The following is a 14,591-nucleotide window of genomic DNA, read 5'->3' as shown; positions in this document are numbered from 1 at the left end:
TGTTAATGCGAACTATCTTAAATACAGTATCATGTACAATTCCTGTGAATTAGCTCCACAAAACACTCGGACTCGTCAAAGTAACAAAAGGCTGCTTATATTTCGTTTTATAAACATAGAACTCGAGACTTAATTAACATATATTCTTCTCTCAACAGACATTAGAATCACCAGCAAGCAAAATTAAGGGAGGCCTGAGTTACAAAGTACAGTGTGAAATCTTGTTCTTCCTCTGGCACTGATTTAGAGTACATGCCTAAACGTAAGGTTAATTCGAGTTGCCTCTACTTTCGTACGTTTAGGCACCGAATGCAACCAGTCCCTTTGCGTGTTACCTCTCATCACCAATAGTGATCCATGCTTTAGCGTGAAACGATGTTGATCGACACTGTTACTATTCTTTAACCGCTTCCTAGCAGGTTCATTCTCAGATCTTCTTTCTGGATCAGACCAAAATGACAACAACAAAATCAAACTCCAATAACGAACATCTGGAATTGATAGAAGCAAAACCATCGTATCAAACAATCACAAGCAGGGTTACAAATTCAAGTAGTCATCAGCTTTAATGTTCAAAGCTTGTCAAATATGATAACTAAGAAACTGAAAGAAAATGATGGAAACACTAGAAGTCAACTGAGTCGAGTCAACTCGGGATTGACTCGAAAAATAATCGAAATCAATTCGATGTTAATCGGTTCGAGTTTGATCTACTCGAATCAATTGTCAAGTGGAGTTCGAATATTAAGATACTCGGCTCAACAAGCTCGCAAATCTAATCAAATTTTGATTAATTTATTTTTAATCTTTTATAATTTCATATATTTATTTAATAATGCTATGTACTAAACTTTAATTTTAAAATATTTATACAGATACTCGAGTCGAGCCTAGTCAAACTCGATTTTAATTTTTCTTGCGAGCTCGAACTCAATCTCTTAGAATAAAACTTTTGAGTTCAGTTTTGAATTTTAAATTTTAGAGTCAAGTCGAAATCAAGTTTGACAGTGTTTGGACTCGACTTGACTACACCCTCGACTTGACTACACCTCTAGTAACACTTCATAGTACCTTGTGTTGATTTTTTATTCTCTCTCTTTTTCAACAAAAACTCGCGCTCACATCCAAAGGAAACAGATGCAATTTCTGGAGTCGGTCCGTAAAGTTTCTCATCATCAGCATGCCAACCAACATTGTCATTCCCACCTTTATATCTGTTCAACAGTAGGCTATTAAATCTACTGCCAGGAAGTTCTCTTTGAACCTTCAGAATACAAGTAAAAACGCATTCCCAAGATCATTGATAACAGAGGAAAAAGAACCAATAGGAAACAAGGAAAAAACAGATAATCAGTAGGATCAATGGCAAAAGATTTGGGACACAGCATTCTTACAGCGTCCAAGATGTCTCTGAGTGGAGGATAATCATCCCAGGAGTAGACATGAGGCTTATATCCACTATACGTCAATTCTGGCAATCCTGGACTTGCAATATAACATGTGTCCCTGGGCTGCAGAGATGAGCATATGCTGTTAAATAAGCAAGGATACGCCAATTCATAAATAGACGATGTAAAGTATTAAAACCTGATGAGCATCATTACCCAACACAAAGTGGTGCAAGCTCAACTGTAAGTTTCTAGTTCGTGTCTAGTTTGTCCAGACAATTCTAAAGGTGGTTAACATATTAGAGCCTAAAACAGGGAAGATACCTTCCTTTCGCTAGTAGAACATTAACATCTCAAAGAATAAAGCTGCACCATAAAATCTTAAAATGGTAACAAGTAGATATAAACTTGCATGTACCTATACAATAATATTCATATCTATACCAATGCAATGGGTAAGAGTGATAGATATTATCATATTAGCGCTCACAATGTAAATGCCGAGCACTAATCAACCTCCTTTTGCCTAATCACCCTCTTCCTTGCCCACTGTAGTTCACTCTAGCATCTTTTATACATCTCAAACAAAACCACAACATTTTAATCCTTTGATTCTAGATTAAAGTGCTGGCCAGGATGATTAAACCAGAAGACAGTAACTTTGTAAAATAGTTTTTTGATCCTTATAGCAATTGAATTGAGTAGAGGATTATCATTCCACAAGTATACATGTGGCTTAAATCCAATGTAAATCAATTTTGCCAAACCTGATCTTGCAACATAATACATGTCCCTGTCCCCTGGACTGATGCTAGTATATATTGCACAATAGCAAAGATATGCCAATTTATAACTAAACATACTGCAAAATGGAAACCCAACATGAAATCTGCAAGCTCTACAGTAAGTTGCTAGCTCATGTCTAGATTGTCCAGACAATTCTGAAGTTCGTTCATACGTTAGACCCTTAAACAAGGAGGGTACAATCCTTTCATTTACCCTTAAACAAGGAGGGTACAATCCTTTCATTTATAAAACATTAACATCTCCACACACGGTGCAATCAATAAGTCGCATGGCATCAAATTGGTTAGAAGTCCCCCTCCAAACTTTATCATATCACCATCATTTCGTCCATAGAGGAAGGAATAATCTCATTTTAAGGCAAAATAATGTCTCACAGTGCAACTTCTTGACAAATATATATTAAACTACCGACAAGCATAACCTGTAAATCTAGTAACATAACAAACTGTAGAACATCTTACGACAAAAGAGAGATTTGTAATTAAAACCTGAACGCATGAGCGACCAAATACACGAAGGGTGGGCCTAGTCCAAGGAATATGAGAGTCAAGGTAATTGAAGAACTCCCATGAATCATTGAATGACAAAAATCTCGGCATGTAAATGATTTCACTTCCATTCCCAAGATCCAAGGGTTTTATCTGTTTCTCCTTTCCACCACCTGCATCAGCTTCAGGGTTTGTCGGTAGCAAGACCGGCTTAAACTTCGAGGCCATTACACCTACACAACCAGTTTGTAACTTTCAAAATCTGCAATCACTTTTTTTCCCCAAATAGTAGAATTCAATTCACCAATCCTACAATGGCTATACTAATATAAAAGAGGACTCATCATGAAAATCAATAATGCCATTTACAAACACATTTCATTTCTTGTTCACTAAATTGTCTACAAATATGTAAAATTGTCATAGCTTAGGCTAAAATTTGAGATGTTAGATAAAGGTTTGGATTTTTATATTACATTATGGAATCTAGGAAGGCAAAAAGAAAACCAAGAAAACATACTATAAAATTACAATAAGCTGCTGTTTAGAAAAAAAATAAAAAACTTTACATTATAAGATAAGATAAAGCAAAGAGATTGATATGGGTACTGCTTAAGACTTACAGTTATAACCTTTGCTGGCTGAAGATGAAGAAGAAGAGGAAGATTCTAATAGTGGGAAAGTACCATTTACTTATGTTGTTGTTTTTTTCCAACTTTTTATTTTCCAGAGATTTTGTAATTAACTTAAATTTTAAAATCTACTTATTTTAAATTCATTTATTCTAAAAGTTACTAAAATTATTAGTTATCTGTACCATTTCAAATCTCATTTGCTTTTACATACATGATAAGAGTTTGAGAAAATCTTAGGTAGACTCGGTCTACCACGTCATCCGTAGACTAACCTATCACATTATGACACGTCATTAAAATGATGGCAATCTTGTAAATTTATTTTTTACTTATTTAACCTTTGAATAGTAATATTACAAGATTGCCATCATTTTAATGATATGTCATAATATGATAGGTTTGGTCTACAGATGACGTGGTAGACCGAGTCTACCTAAGAATTTCTCTACATACAGATTTAAAAGATATTTATTATCTTTGTCTTTTTATATTTTTCATGTTCTATGACTAAATGAAGGGTAAAAAGAAAAGTTTAATATTCTCTAAAATAGAAATCGAACTTTTAAAATAGGATATTTCAAAATAAATAATTATGTTGTGTACGAAATCATTAGCAAAAACATACAAAAAAACACCATAAAAAATATAAATCAATTTGTTGTGTACAAAATCAGTAGCATCAAACAAGATAATAATTATATAAATAAGAGAATAATTATTTTAACGAGAGATCAATAGATCTATAATAATTTTTATACAAAAAATTTTAAAAAATCACAAAAAAATCTAAAAATTCATAAAACTTAAAAAATATAAACAATCACAAAAAAATTAAAAGGCGGAAGAACGACGACGATGAAACCACTGGAAGAAAGACGATGACGATGAAACCACCAAAAAAAAGACGATGATGATAAAACCACCGAAAAAAAGACGATGATGTCGTGCTTGTAGATCTGAAAGACGGTGACTTTTTGTTCTCGTAAGTCAGAGAGGAAGAGACGGAGAGATAAAGAAATAAATTTGAAAGGAAAATAAATTTTGAGAGAAATGAAAGAGAGAGGCGCGACTGTGTGAGAAAAATGAGAGATTGTATTTGCATAGAAAACTCGCAATTTCTGACATAGTTTGTTTAAACAAAATGACGAAACACAAAATTAAGTGATTGTAGCTACTTTCTTAAATTCTCAGAAGGTTAAGTCTCGAACTGAATATGTATTTACAAGTGGAGGTACTGCAATTTTTTGGAGATCACAAAACAAACAATTGTAGTTACTTACTCAAATCATGATGAACTTATTGCATTACATGAAACAAGTAGGGAATGTGTGTAGTTCAGATCAATAACACAACACATTCAAAAATCTTGTGGCTTCACAATCCATAAAAGGCCAACTGTCTTATAAGAAAATAATGCTGCATGTATAGCACAAATCGAGGAAAGGTACGTAAAGAGTGATAGAACCAAACATTACCTTCAAGATTCTTTTCATATACTCAAGAACTCATAAAGAATCAAGAAATTGACATTCATGATGTTCAATTAAATGACAGTTCATCGGATCTCTTAACCAATGCACTTCCTACAACAATATTTAGAAAACATGTTCATAATATTGGAATACGCCATCTGCGAAATATATGAAAGATTATCTATGTTGCAATGAAAGGAAAAAATTACGCACAAGACTCTTTTTTCCTAACTAAAATTTTTATTTCATTGGGTTTTTCTTTAGTGAGATTTTTAATGAGGTAGTATGACATAGCGTAATTTAAAATAAATATTTTATCATTCAAGGGGGAGTGTTATGAATAGTGTGTGAATATTATGTATGACAAAATTACCTAACTGGATAGGTAAAAAATTTCAACCCTCCATTTTTGACATGCATGTAAAAAAAATTAATTACATGGTGGGTGAAATTGCTTATAAATAGATTTTATCTATGTAAATTTTACAAATGAAAAACATTCATAAAAGGGTGAAATTCACTTAAATATTTATTCTACTTTTTTTTTTTGAGTCTCAAAACTAATATCAATAAAATATCGAAACAGCTTACAAACGTAAGAATTCAGAAAAGTCCGTAAACCATTCCCGATGACCTGACAAGGAACGAGCATCACGCGCTAACAAATGCGCAGTTTGATTCGCAGATCGCCTTACAAATAAAAAAGACAAACAACTAAACTGTTTCGCTAAGTAAACACAATCACCCACTAACATATCATCCTTAGCAGACTCCAGATTTCTAATATCAAGAATCGCTTCCATCGCATCAGCTTCAATGATGATGTTATTCCACCCTTTCAACCAACTTAACACCTCCCGAATACCCATTAACTCCGCCATGTGGGGATCGAACTCACCCTCAATCCCAACCTGCTTAGCACACACCGGCATCCCTTTCGAGTCCCTTACCACCATGCCAAAAGATGTTCTGCCTACATCATGAAAACAGGCTGCATCAACATTAACCTTATAATACCCCACAGGAGGTCTCCTCCAAGTCAGGACGCCGTCATCCTTTAACAAACACCGATCTCCCACCTCATTACAACTCCTACGAGCATTTTGCCATGCCAGCAATTGATGGGACGCCTCGTCCACTAGAGACACTGCAATACTACCTTTCTTCTCCCACACCATTGAATTTCTATTCAACCAAAGCCTCCAGCAAATAAGAGCAGATAATTCACAGTCCTCTTGACTAAAAGAACCCAACCAGCGGCCACACCAATCTCGCGCCGACTGAACACCTCCGCCTCCGACATCCAGGCTACACAACGCCCAACAACTCACAGCGAAAGGGCACTCAATGAAAATATGATTAACTGTTTCATCTCTCCCGTTACACACCATACATTGAGCATTAATAAACACCTTCTTTCGAGCTAGAGCATCAACAGTTGGGAGATACCCTGAAATTAAACGCCACATAAAATTCTTCACGTGCATGGGTATACGCAAGTTCCATAATTTATTCCAAAACTCGAAACTTCCCAACAGCCCCTCAGGAAATACGTCGCCTCGAATACTACGGTACGTACTTTTGACGGAAAAACGATTTTTGGCATCTAAGATCCACACCCAGCTATCCCCTTCGTTTCTCACACTAAGAGGAACCGAAATAATTCTTGCCTGATCCTCCTCGTTAAACAAGTCCTGGATAATATCTCTATCCCATGTTTTTGAACTTTCAGAGAACAACTGCCATACCTGACTTTTCTCCAACCCAGGCCTCATATCAGAACTTATAAACCCAGACTCAATGCTAAGAAGCCACGGCTCTTGCCAAATCTTTGTTTTCTTTCCGTCCCCTATTCGAATCCTTGCCCCTCTTCTCATCACTGCTTGCGTTGCAAAGATACTCCGCCATACAAAACTCGGATTGGACCCGATCTTAGCATTCAAAAAATCAGTCTTCGGATAGTACCTAGCTTTAAACACTCTACTCAAAAGAGAATCGCTGTTACTAATTAAACGCCAAGCTTGTCGAGCCAACATAGCGATGTTGAAATCGTGTACTTTTTTAAACCCAATACCTCCAAACTTTTTTGGCAAACAAAGCTTGTCCCAACTCGCCCAACATATGCCTTTTTTCTCCTCCCTATTCCTACCCCACCAAAAAGAATTCATCATTCTTTCTAGCTCTCCACACAAATCAAGAGGAATAAGAAAAACGTTCATCACATAATTCGGCACGGCTTGAGCAACCGTTTTCAAAAGAATTTCTTTCCCTCCTCGAGATAAAGCTTTCGAGTTCCAACCCTTAATCTTGCTCCACACCTTTTCTTTAACAAAGTTAAGAACTTGTCTTTTATTTTTCCCCACCAAAGATGGTAACCCCAAGTACTTGCCTTGATCCCCCACCTCGACAACACCCAAACTGTCACAAATTTCTTTCCTCAAACTAGCATCTGTATTTGGGCTAAACATAATACTAGTCTTTTGAAAATTAACTTTCTGACCTGATTCTTTTTCATACTGACCCAGGACTGTTTTTAACACTGCTGCCTCCTCCAAATTCGCTCTAAAAAATAAATAACAGTCGTCGGCAAAGAATAGATGACTAACCGCCGGGCCCCCTCTACTAATAGTTATGCCATGTAACAAATTCTGCCGCTCCTCCTCTGCTAATAAACAACTTAACCCCTCCGCACACAAAATGAAAAGATACGGTGACAAAGGATCACCTTGACGAAGCCCACGACACGGAACTATCGGATCATCATCATAATTATCCGCCACGCTCGTGTACTTTACTGTTGAAATACACTCCATAACTAACGATGTCCATCTCTCCCCAAATCCTAGCTTCAATAGCATGACTCGAACAAAGCCCCACTCTATCCGATCATAAGCTTTGCTCATGTCAATCTTCAATTAACTTGCTTTAAGTGCTCTTAATTGCTAATTAGTTTAGTTCATAACTATTATTTATATTATCATAAATTTATAACAAATGTGATATATTTCACTAGTATGTTTTTTTTGTAAATTTTCTGCAAGAGAATGTCATGCTCCTTATTTTATAGTTCATAGATTTCATTGGAAGTCCGATAAATGATAAATTAGAAAAAGTTATAAACAAGTGACAATTATAATTAATAAATAGTTATTTTTTTAGGAAGTTCATAAATAATTATCTATCGTTAAAAAATAGTATAAATAATATTTTAGTGTTAAACTTAATAAACGTAATAGGTTTGCTATCTCTTTTTTATGAAGGAGTTATCAAGTGGTAATGTTGTGCGTTTGTGGATGATTGGAGAAGTTTGATCGAAGAGTGGTCGAAGACTGCACTTATTTAGCGAAACAGTTAATAATTTATTTTTATTTTTGTAAGTAAGATCTGCGAATCAGACAGCATGTTGTCTATTCATGTCAGATCATCGGGTTTTAATTCGGAATTTTTTACAAATGTAACTGTTTCATATTCGATTTAATGAGATTAAATTATTTAAAAAAATAAAAACTTAATAACAAGTTTAACATATGGTTTTAGCCTTTGCCAAAAAGAAAACAAGTTTAACATATGCCAATTTTGACTTGACATAACTTAATAGTACTTTGGAATCAAATTTTAAGACTTGGTGCTACATGATGACCTTAGCATTAACCGAGATTAAGCTTGTACATTAGGAAAATTTTATAGGTTACAACAATTAATCCAACAAACATATTTAGTTCAGAACATCAAACCTAAAATTAACTTCTAAAAAAGAGCACACACACTTGCACATCTGCATAGCACCAAATCTGCACTAATGTTGATTCTTCTGATAACACCATGGAAATCTATTTGATGCTCCCAAAATTGTAAAATCAAAAAATGGGTAGCCTACTGATACATCAACCTTCCCATATCATTGTAGAAACTCGATCCCTCCTAAGCTGCTGCTTCTTTTAAGCTACCTCGACGAAACAACAGGACAACCGACTAACTTAATCTTTAGTTCTATCTCCCCGGTCTCAACTTCGCAGAGCCTCAGCCAAACACTTTGGACCACCTCACCATTGATACAACTAATTGAGCTTTCCTTTGCGAGACAGTTATCGGTGTCTGGAACGGCCTTTCTTAAAACTGTCTCGCCTGAAGAAACCTGCAGAATCTGCTTCAATCTAGCAGCAGAGGCTAGCGGTTGAAGGTTTAGATGAGCATGTCCCATTTTATCATCTGCCTTGAAACGGTCTTTATCGAATACTTCCTGTTGAAATACCAACCAAATTATATGCCGCAAAATAAATAAAAAAATACACGAGTAAGTAGTAAATAAACGATAAAAATGGAGAATGGTGAAGTCATAGTTCTACAAAAAGATATGTTATAAATATGAAATTTCGGTGTTTGAGAACGGTTTTAAAAACGGAAACAAAACGCCGAAATATAATAATCTGTAAATTTCCGTGTAACATAGATCGTTTTATGACAAAGGACATCTTCAAACAACTTCACCAGTCACATAATCAACAAGCAAATGAACAAAAACAGTTCAGATCTCGTACAAAGGGTACTACTATAATTTACTGACTGCTAGCTAGCAGATTCATTGATTTGATATCATAACTTATATTTGGCCCTCAGATTGAAAGCTTACAAATCTTGTCATTAATTAGGTGAACATAACAGTGGGGTAGCCAGAATATTTAGTCTGGGGGAGCGAACAGTAAAAGACGTAATCCTAATTGATGATTTCTCATACTAACTAGGGCGGAGCTTAGGATCAGATATTTTTTCTCTAAGGAAATTTTCATCTCCGACCGAATTCGACCAGGGCGGGCGCACGAGCCCTCCTTTGAGTGGCTCCACCACCGAAACTAATCACCGCAGGATCCATCACATTTTACGACTAAGATACAAATGGAACTGCGCCTAGAGAGAGTCTTGACCCCAACACAGCCACAAATTTTCACGAGTCAAATAGAGTAGTAAATTGTTACTAACCAAGTTACTGAAGCCGGTTGACTGATATTTACAGATCTTTATTACTTAGCTCGAAACAACCTACTGGATTCAGATTTTTAACAGAACAATAATGAAGATAACAGACTTCTTAATTAGCAGTATAATTTTTTTAAGAATTAAAGAAATTCCAAACTTACCAAACTTAGAGTTCCAATAGGTTCTGTAAATGAGAAAGTTAGTTCTTCATTCCAGACAGGATTAAGGCAACTGTAGATAACTTTGGTCTTTAAAGTCTGGAACAAGAAATGCAAATAACTTAGAACTACGGAATAGAGCAAAAAAAACTACACGTTTAAACTGCAATGCATGAACAAAAAGCTGTAAACAAGAAAAATAGTATAGGCCAAAACTTGGCTCACACCAAAACATAAATATATGATAAGAAACAACATTGAAAAAGAAAACGAGCCCGAGTTGGTTAGAGGATATTGATTCAAATCCAAAGATCAAAAAATGCAGAAAGCAAACTTATCAGTGGGAGCAATCATTATCCTAGGTGAAAACGACATCCGAAATGGAAAACGCTGAAACGGAAAACTGCAAACAATACTTTTTACAAGAAGAATAGGTTATAACTATAGAGTTTTGGAGATTCAGATGCGTCTTCCGAAAGCAGAAATGGAGCAAAATGCCGAAATGTAGAACTCTAAAAGTTTCCGTGCAACATACGGGCATTGTATACCTAAAAGAAAATGATTACTACGAGGGTAGAATAACCTGATTTCCCAGCTTGAGCACAACATAAGGATCACTGCTCTTGAAATCCCTGATAACCAATCTTTTCCCTTGCACAACACACACTTGTACCATTCCCAATTGCTCTCCCATAGATTCAACAATTTCCACTGCAATGACAAGCCAAACTTATTAACTTTCAAAACTCAAAACATAATGAACAAAAACACACACAGTATTTTGTGAAAAAATTTGAGAAACTAAAACATAAAGAACAGAACCCAACACAGCAAATCATATCAGAGAAACTTCACAAAGGCATTAAAAATCCAAATCTGAGAAAACCAATCTATCAACCATTACAAGAAATTAGATCAAACCACAATGAATGGTATGGTTAAAGATTCAACAACAATACAACTTAGAAAGAAGAGATACAGAGAAAACAATGGACCTTGCTGAGGAGAAATGAAGAGATAATCTACACCTTACTCAGATTAAAGGCAAAGAGGGGGAAGATATAAAAAGATTGTTTGACTAAAAGTATAATAAAAGCAAAAAAAAAAGAAGGTAATGAGTGAAGAAGAAAATGGAGGGTTACACCAAAATAATCCAAACAATCTGAAGCACTGAAAGTGAAGTGTGTAAACTCTATTTTCAGAAACTAACAGTATACACACAAGAAAACAATTTACAGAAATACTAGCAAACAGGTAAGTTTTGTTACCAGAGTGAAAAGAAAGTATTGCTGAAAAAGTTGGAATCTGGAAAATGAGTCAAAGATAATAAGTTTGGTCTTAGAGACAAGAATGATGGTATCTTAGGAAGATAGATAGAATGGTGGTACCAAACATTAATCCTGTCAGAGACTGCATTCAAACCACACGTGTCATCTTTTGGAATTTTTCTGATTTTACTATGTCCACCTCTGACTTTTGACCAACGTACTACCTTTTTTGTTTCTTTTTAAATGGAGTGTTTAACCCAGCGTTTTAAAAATCGAATCGGTGACCGAACCGGTATGATCACCGGTTTCAACCGATTTGACCGCCAAATTAAATAAAAGTTTATTTGTAAAATTAATTTAATTTATATTTTTTTAAAAATTAAATTTAACCGGATTGAAGATATATTGTATTTATTATTTAATTAGTAAAGTTTCATTTAGATATGTTATTTAATTTATTAATTTATCATTTCAAAAATATAATACATTTTCTTCATTTAATAAAATTTTAAATATTTGATTATAATCAATATGGAATCAAATAAACAATCTATTTATTTGTTATTAATTACAAATACATATTAACATTGTCAACTTGTTACTATTAGTTAATTAAAATTGCTAAATATAAACATGTTTGTAAATGATGCTCAATCTCATATATGATTTGAATATGATTCTAGTTAAATTGAAAATAAACAACTAATTTAATTTATATATTAAAAAATAAAATTATATAAACCGGCTGGTTCATTCTGGTTCCAGTTCACCGGTTTTAACCGGTTCAATCTGTTTAATCCGGTCCAATCCGATTGGACCGGATTTCCGGTTCTATAGGCATAAAAACCGGACACGTGACCGATTACCTGTTTGATTGGTCGAACCGGCCTGTCCGGACCGATTTTTAAAACAATGGTTTAACTCATGCAAGAGTCACGTCATATCATTTTTACAAAAAATTAATTAATATTCACAATAAAAAAAATCTTTTAATTGTTATTTATTCTTTTATCATAAATATTTCATATTACTATCTATTGATTTATTGTACGGGTGACATGGCGCAACGGTTGTACTGTAAAATTATTCTATTAGATGAATAAAGGGACACTTCTTTCCTTCAACGTGACACAAAATATCAAAAAGGCTCACCTAATATTATGTCAAATCAGATCAAATACATCCCTTTTTTCTATCTTTGTCTAGTTTTTCTCTGCGTTTAAAACAAATTATCCATAAAAATGACAAAATAATTTAAAATAATTTTTAATATTTTTAATTATTTTTACGTGGTGGAGCTACACGCTGGAGAATTTTAAAGTTAAAGAGCATTGAGTGGGAGCAATGGGAAGGGTGGGTGACCGATTAAATAATAATTTATTTTTACGATTTTTTTTTTAATTTTTTTAAATCAGGGACTGTTACTGACGTTTTGCGTTTGTGGTGAACAACCGTAACAACAAGTGTGTGTGAGTCCGGGCGTGCCAGGAAGCGGATTCCTAATTGTGAACTTAACTTATTAAAACAAACGATTAGGGCTTGATTAACCTTATTACAAGTACTCCAAAAAATTAATGCTGAGAGAAATTGAGTGAAAACAAAGAAATCCAATTGTAAATGTGTTTACTAATTGAATACAGTGAAAGTGCAAGTGATTGTGTAGAGAATACAGTAATTCAATCATAAATTTCTTTACTGATTGAAGAAAATTGAATTTGCAGAGAGTTGAGTGTTTTTGTCTTTATGCTGGTTTTTTGGATGATTGATCAAGGGCAAATTGGCTGCTCTTCTCTTATTTATAGGCTTTGTCATTTGAAAACTGTTGATTCATCTTTCAACTGCACACGTTCTTTCCCACCTTCAAGAACTGCCAATCGTGTCTCTGTTGCTTCTGTACGTGCTTTTTAACTTCTATTCTTCTGAAAATAACTTTATTGGGCTTATGGGTCATTTAAAACATAATTTAATGGCCACTTTAAACATGGGCTTACCCTTCTGAAAATGGAATTGGGCCTTCTGAATCTTCTGAGGAATTACTCGTCAACCTCTTGAATCAACCTCTGAAGTTAACCTCTGAAATCGACTTCTGAAAATTAAGTGGAGTCAACCTTTAGAAATAACTTATGGAAATTAACTTTTAGAGTCAACCTCTGAAATTAAAATTTTAGAGTCAAATGAGTCGACCTCTGGAATACTCTTCTAAAAATTACCTTCTGGAGCCAACCTCTGGAAATTAACTTTTAGGCATATTTTAAATTTTGGTGCAAACAGCGATAAATTCAAACCCGTCGAAAAATCCGTCGGTAATTAGCGACGGATTCAAATTCGTCGCTAAATCCGTCAGTAATTAGCGACGGATTCAAATCCGTCGACAATTTCTTAAAATTTTGTCGCCAATTTTTTTAGTTCGGGTGACCGATTAAATAATAATTTCTTTTTATAATTTTTTTAAATTAGTGACGGATTCAAATCTGTCGCTAAAATCCGTCGGCAATTTCTTAAAATTCTGTTGCTAATTTTTTTTAATCTTTCGCAAAAAATATTAGCGACGAGAATTTTACCGACGGCATTTTCCCGACAGATCTCCTGCTTTTAGCGACGAAAAAATCTGTCGCTAAAAGTAGGTTTTTTAGTAGTATTATCTTCATGGTTTTTAAGTATTATTCCAGTTAAGACATAATCTCATGGATATGTTTCCTTAAATAATTTTTTAAATATTTGATTCTCATCAATATTAAAAAAATAAACAATTTATTTATTTGTCATTAATTACAAATACATATTAAAATTGTCAACTTGATACAGTTAGTTAATTAAAATTGCTAAATATAAGCATGTTTTTAAATGATGCTCAATCTCATATATGGTTTGAATATGATCTAGTCAAATTAAATATAAATAACTAATTTAATTTATATATTAAAAAATAAAATTATAACTTAACCGCCCGGTTCATCCCGGTTCCAATTCACCGGTTTTAACCAGTTCATTTGGTTTAATCTGGTCCAATCCGATTAGACCGAATTTCCGGTTCTATAGGTATAAAAAACCGAACACGTGACCAGTTACCTATTTGACCGGTCAAACCGGAAAGTCCGGACCGATTTTTAAAATACTGGTTTAACTCATGCAAGAGTTACGTCATGTCATTTTTAAAAAAAATTAATTAGTATTCACGATAAAAAATCTTTTAATTGTTATTTATTCTTTTATCATTAAATATTTCATATTGCTATCTATTGGTTTATTGTACTAGTGACATACCGCAACGGTTGTGCTGTAAAATTATTCTATTAGATGAATAAAGGATCACTCCTTTCCCTCAACGTGACACGAAATATCAAAAAGGCTCACCCAATATTATATCAAATCAGATCAAATACACTTTGAAAATTAACTTC

General features: G+C 34.1%; 2 protein-coding genes across 5 annotated transcripts; both read right to left on the bottom strand.

Moving 5' to 3' along the window:
- On the bottom strand, positions 1-3,413 carry LOC126664981 (DNA oxidative demethylase ALKBH2). 2 transcript variants are annotated; one of them, XM_050357620.2, is made up of 5 exons: positions 3,307-3,413; positions 2,684-2,916; positions 1,395-1,511; positions 1,072-1,264; positions 1-440 (listed from the first exon to the last, which is right to left on the bottom strand). In XM_050357620.2, exons 2-5 carry the CDS (start codon positions 2,909-2,911, stop codon positions 244-246), a joined length of 735 nt encoding a protein of 244 aa, XP_050213577.1. In that variant the 5' UTR covers positions 2,912-2,916; positions 3,307-3,413; the 3' UTR covers positions 1-243. The 2 variants fall into 2 exon arrangements, with proteins under 2 accessions (XP_050213577.1, XP_050213578.1); XM_050357621.1 differs by lacking the exon at positions 3,307-3,413 and adding an exon at positions 3,253-3,271.
- A 5,018-nt stretch (positions 3,414-8,431) lies between these two features.
- Positions 8,432-11,300, bottom strand: LOC126664983 (protein C2-DOMAIN ABA-RELATED 11). 3 transcript variants are annotated; one of them, XM_050357622.2, is made up of 4 exons: positions 11,191-11,300; positions 10,506-10,633; positions 9,926-10,021; positions 8,432-9,030 (listed from the first exon to the last, which is right to left on the bottom strand). In XM_050357622.2, exons 2-4 carry the CDS (start codon positions 10,614-10,616, stop codon positions 8,734-8,736), a joined length of 504 nt encoding a protein of 167 aa, XP_050213579.1. In that variant the 5' UTR covers positions 10,617-10,633; positions 11,191-11,300; the 3' UTR covers positions 8,432-8,733. The 3 variants fall into 3 exon arrangements, with proteins under 3 accessions (XP_050213579.1, XP_050213581.1, XP_050213580.1); XM_050357624.2 differs by lacking the exon at positions 11,191-11,300 and adding an exon at positions 10,951-11,148; XM_050357623.2 differs by lacking the exon at positions 11,191-11,300 and adding an exon at positions 10,918-11,147.
- Between the last annotated feature and the right edge of the window lie 3,291 nt (positions 11,301-14,591).

This window comes from Mercurialis annua, linkage group LG1-X (genome assembly GCF_937616625.2).
Source record: "Mercurialis annua linkage group LG1-X, ddMerAnnu1.2, whole genome shotgun sequence".
Lineage (NCBI taxonomy): Eukaryota > Viridiplantae > Streptophyta > Magnoliopsida > Malpighiales > Euphorbiaceae > Mercurialis > Mercurialis annua.
Note: the sequence above shows the minus strand (reverse complement) of the source record. Positions and strands in the feature narration are given on the sequence as shown.

Bases quoted from the DNA above. Each gene is read 5' to 3' on its own strand.
- LOC126664983 (XM_050357622.2), bottom strand. From the start codon at position 10,616: ATGGGAGAGCAATTGGGAATGGTACAAGTGTGTGTTGTGCAAGGGAAA. The intron at 10,022-10,505 runs GTTATTCTACCC...TTCTTGTTCCAG, and splicing joins TGCTCAAGCTGGGAAATCAG to ACTTTAAAGACCAAAGTTAT. The intron at 9,031-9,925 runs GTAAGTTTGGAA...GTATTTCAACAG, and splicing joins CTATTGGAACTCTAAGTTTG to GAAGTATTCGATAAAGACCG.
- LOC126664981 (XM_050357620.2), bottom strand. From the start codon at position 2,911: ATGGCCTCGAAGTTTAAGCCGGTCTTGCTACCGACAAACCCTGAAGCT. The intron at 1,512-2,683 runs GTTTTAATTACA...TCATCTCTGCAG, and splicing joins TTGGTCGCTCATGCGTTCAG to CCCAGGGACACATGTTATAT. The intron at 1,265-1,394 runs GTAAGAATGCTG...TGTATTCTGAAG, and splicing joins TCAGAGACATCTTGGACGCT to GTTCAAAGAGAACTTCCTGG.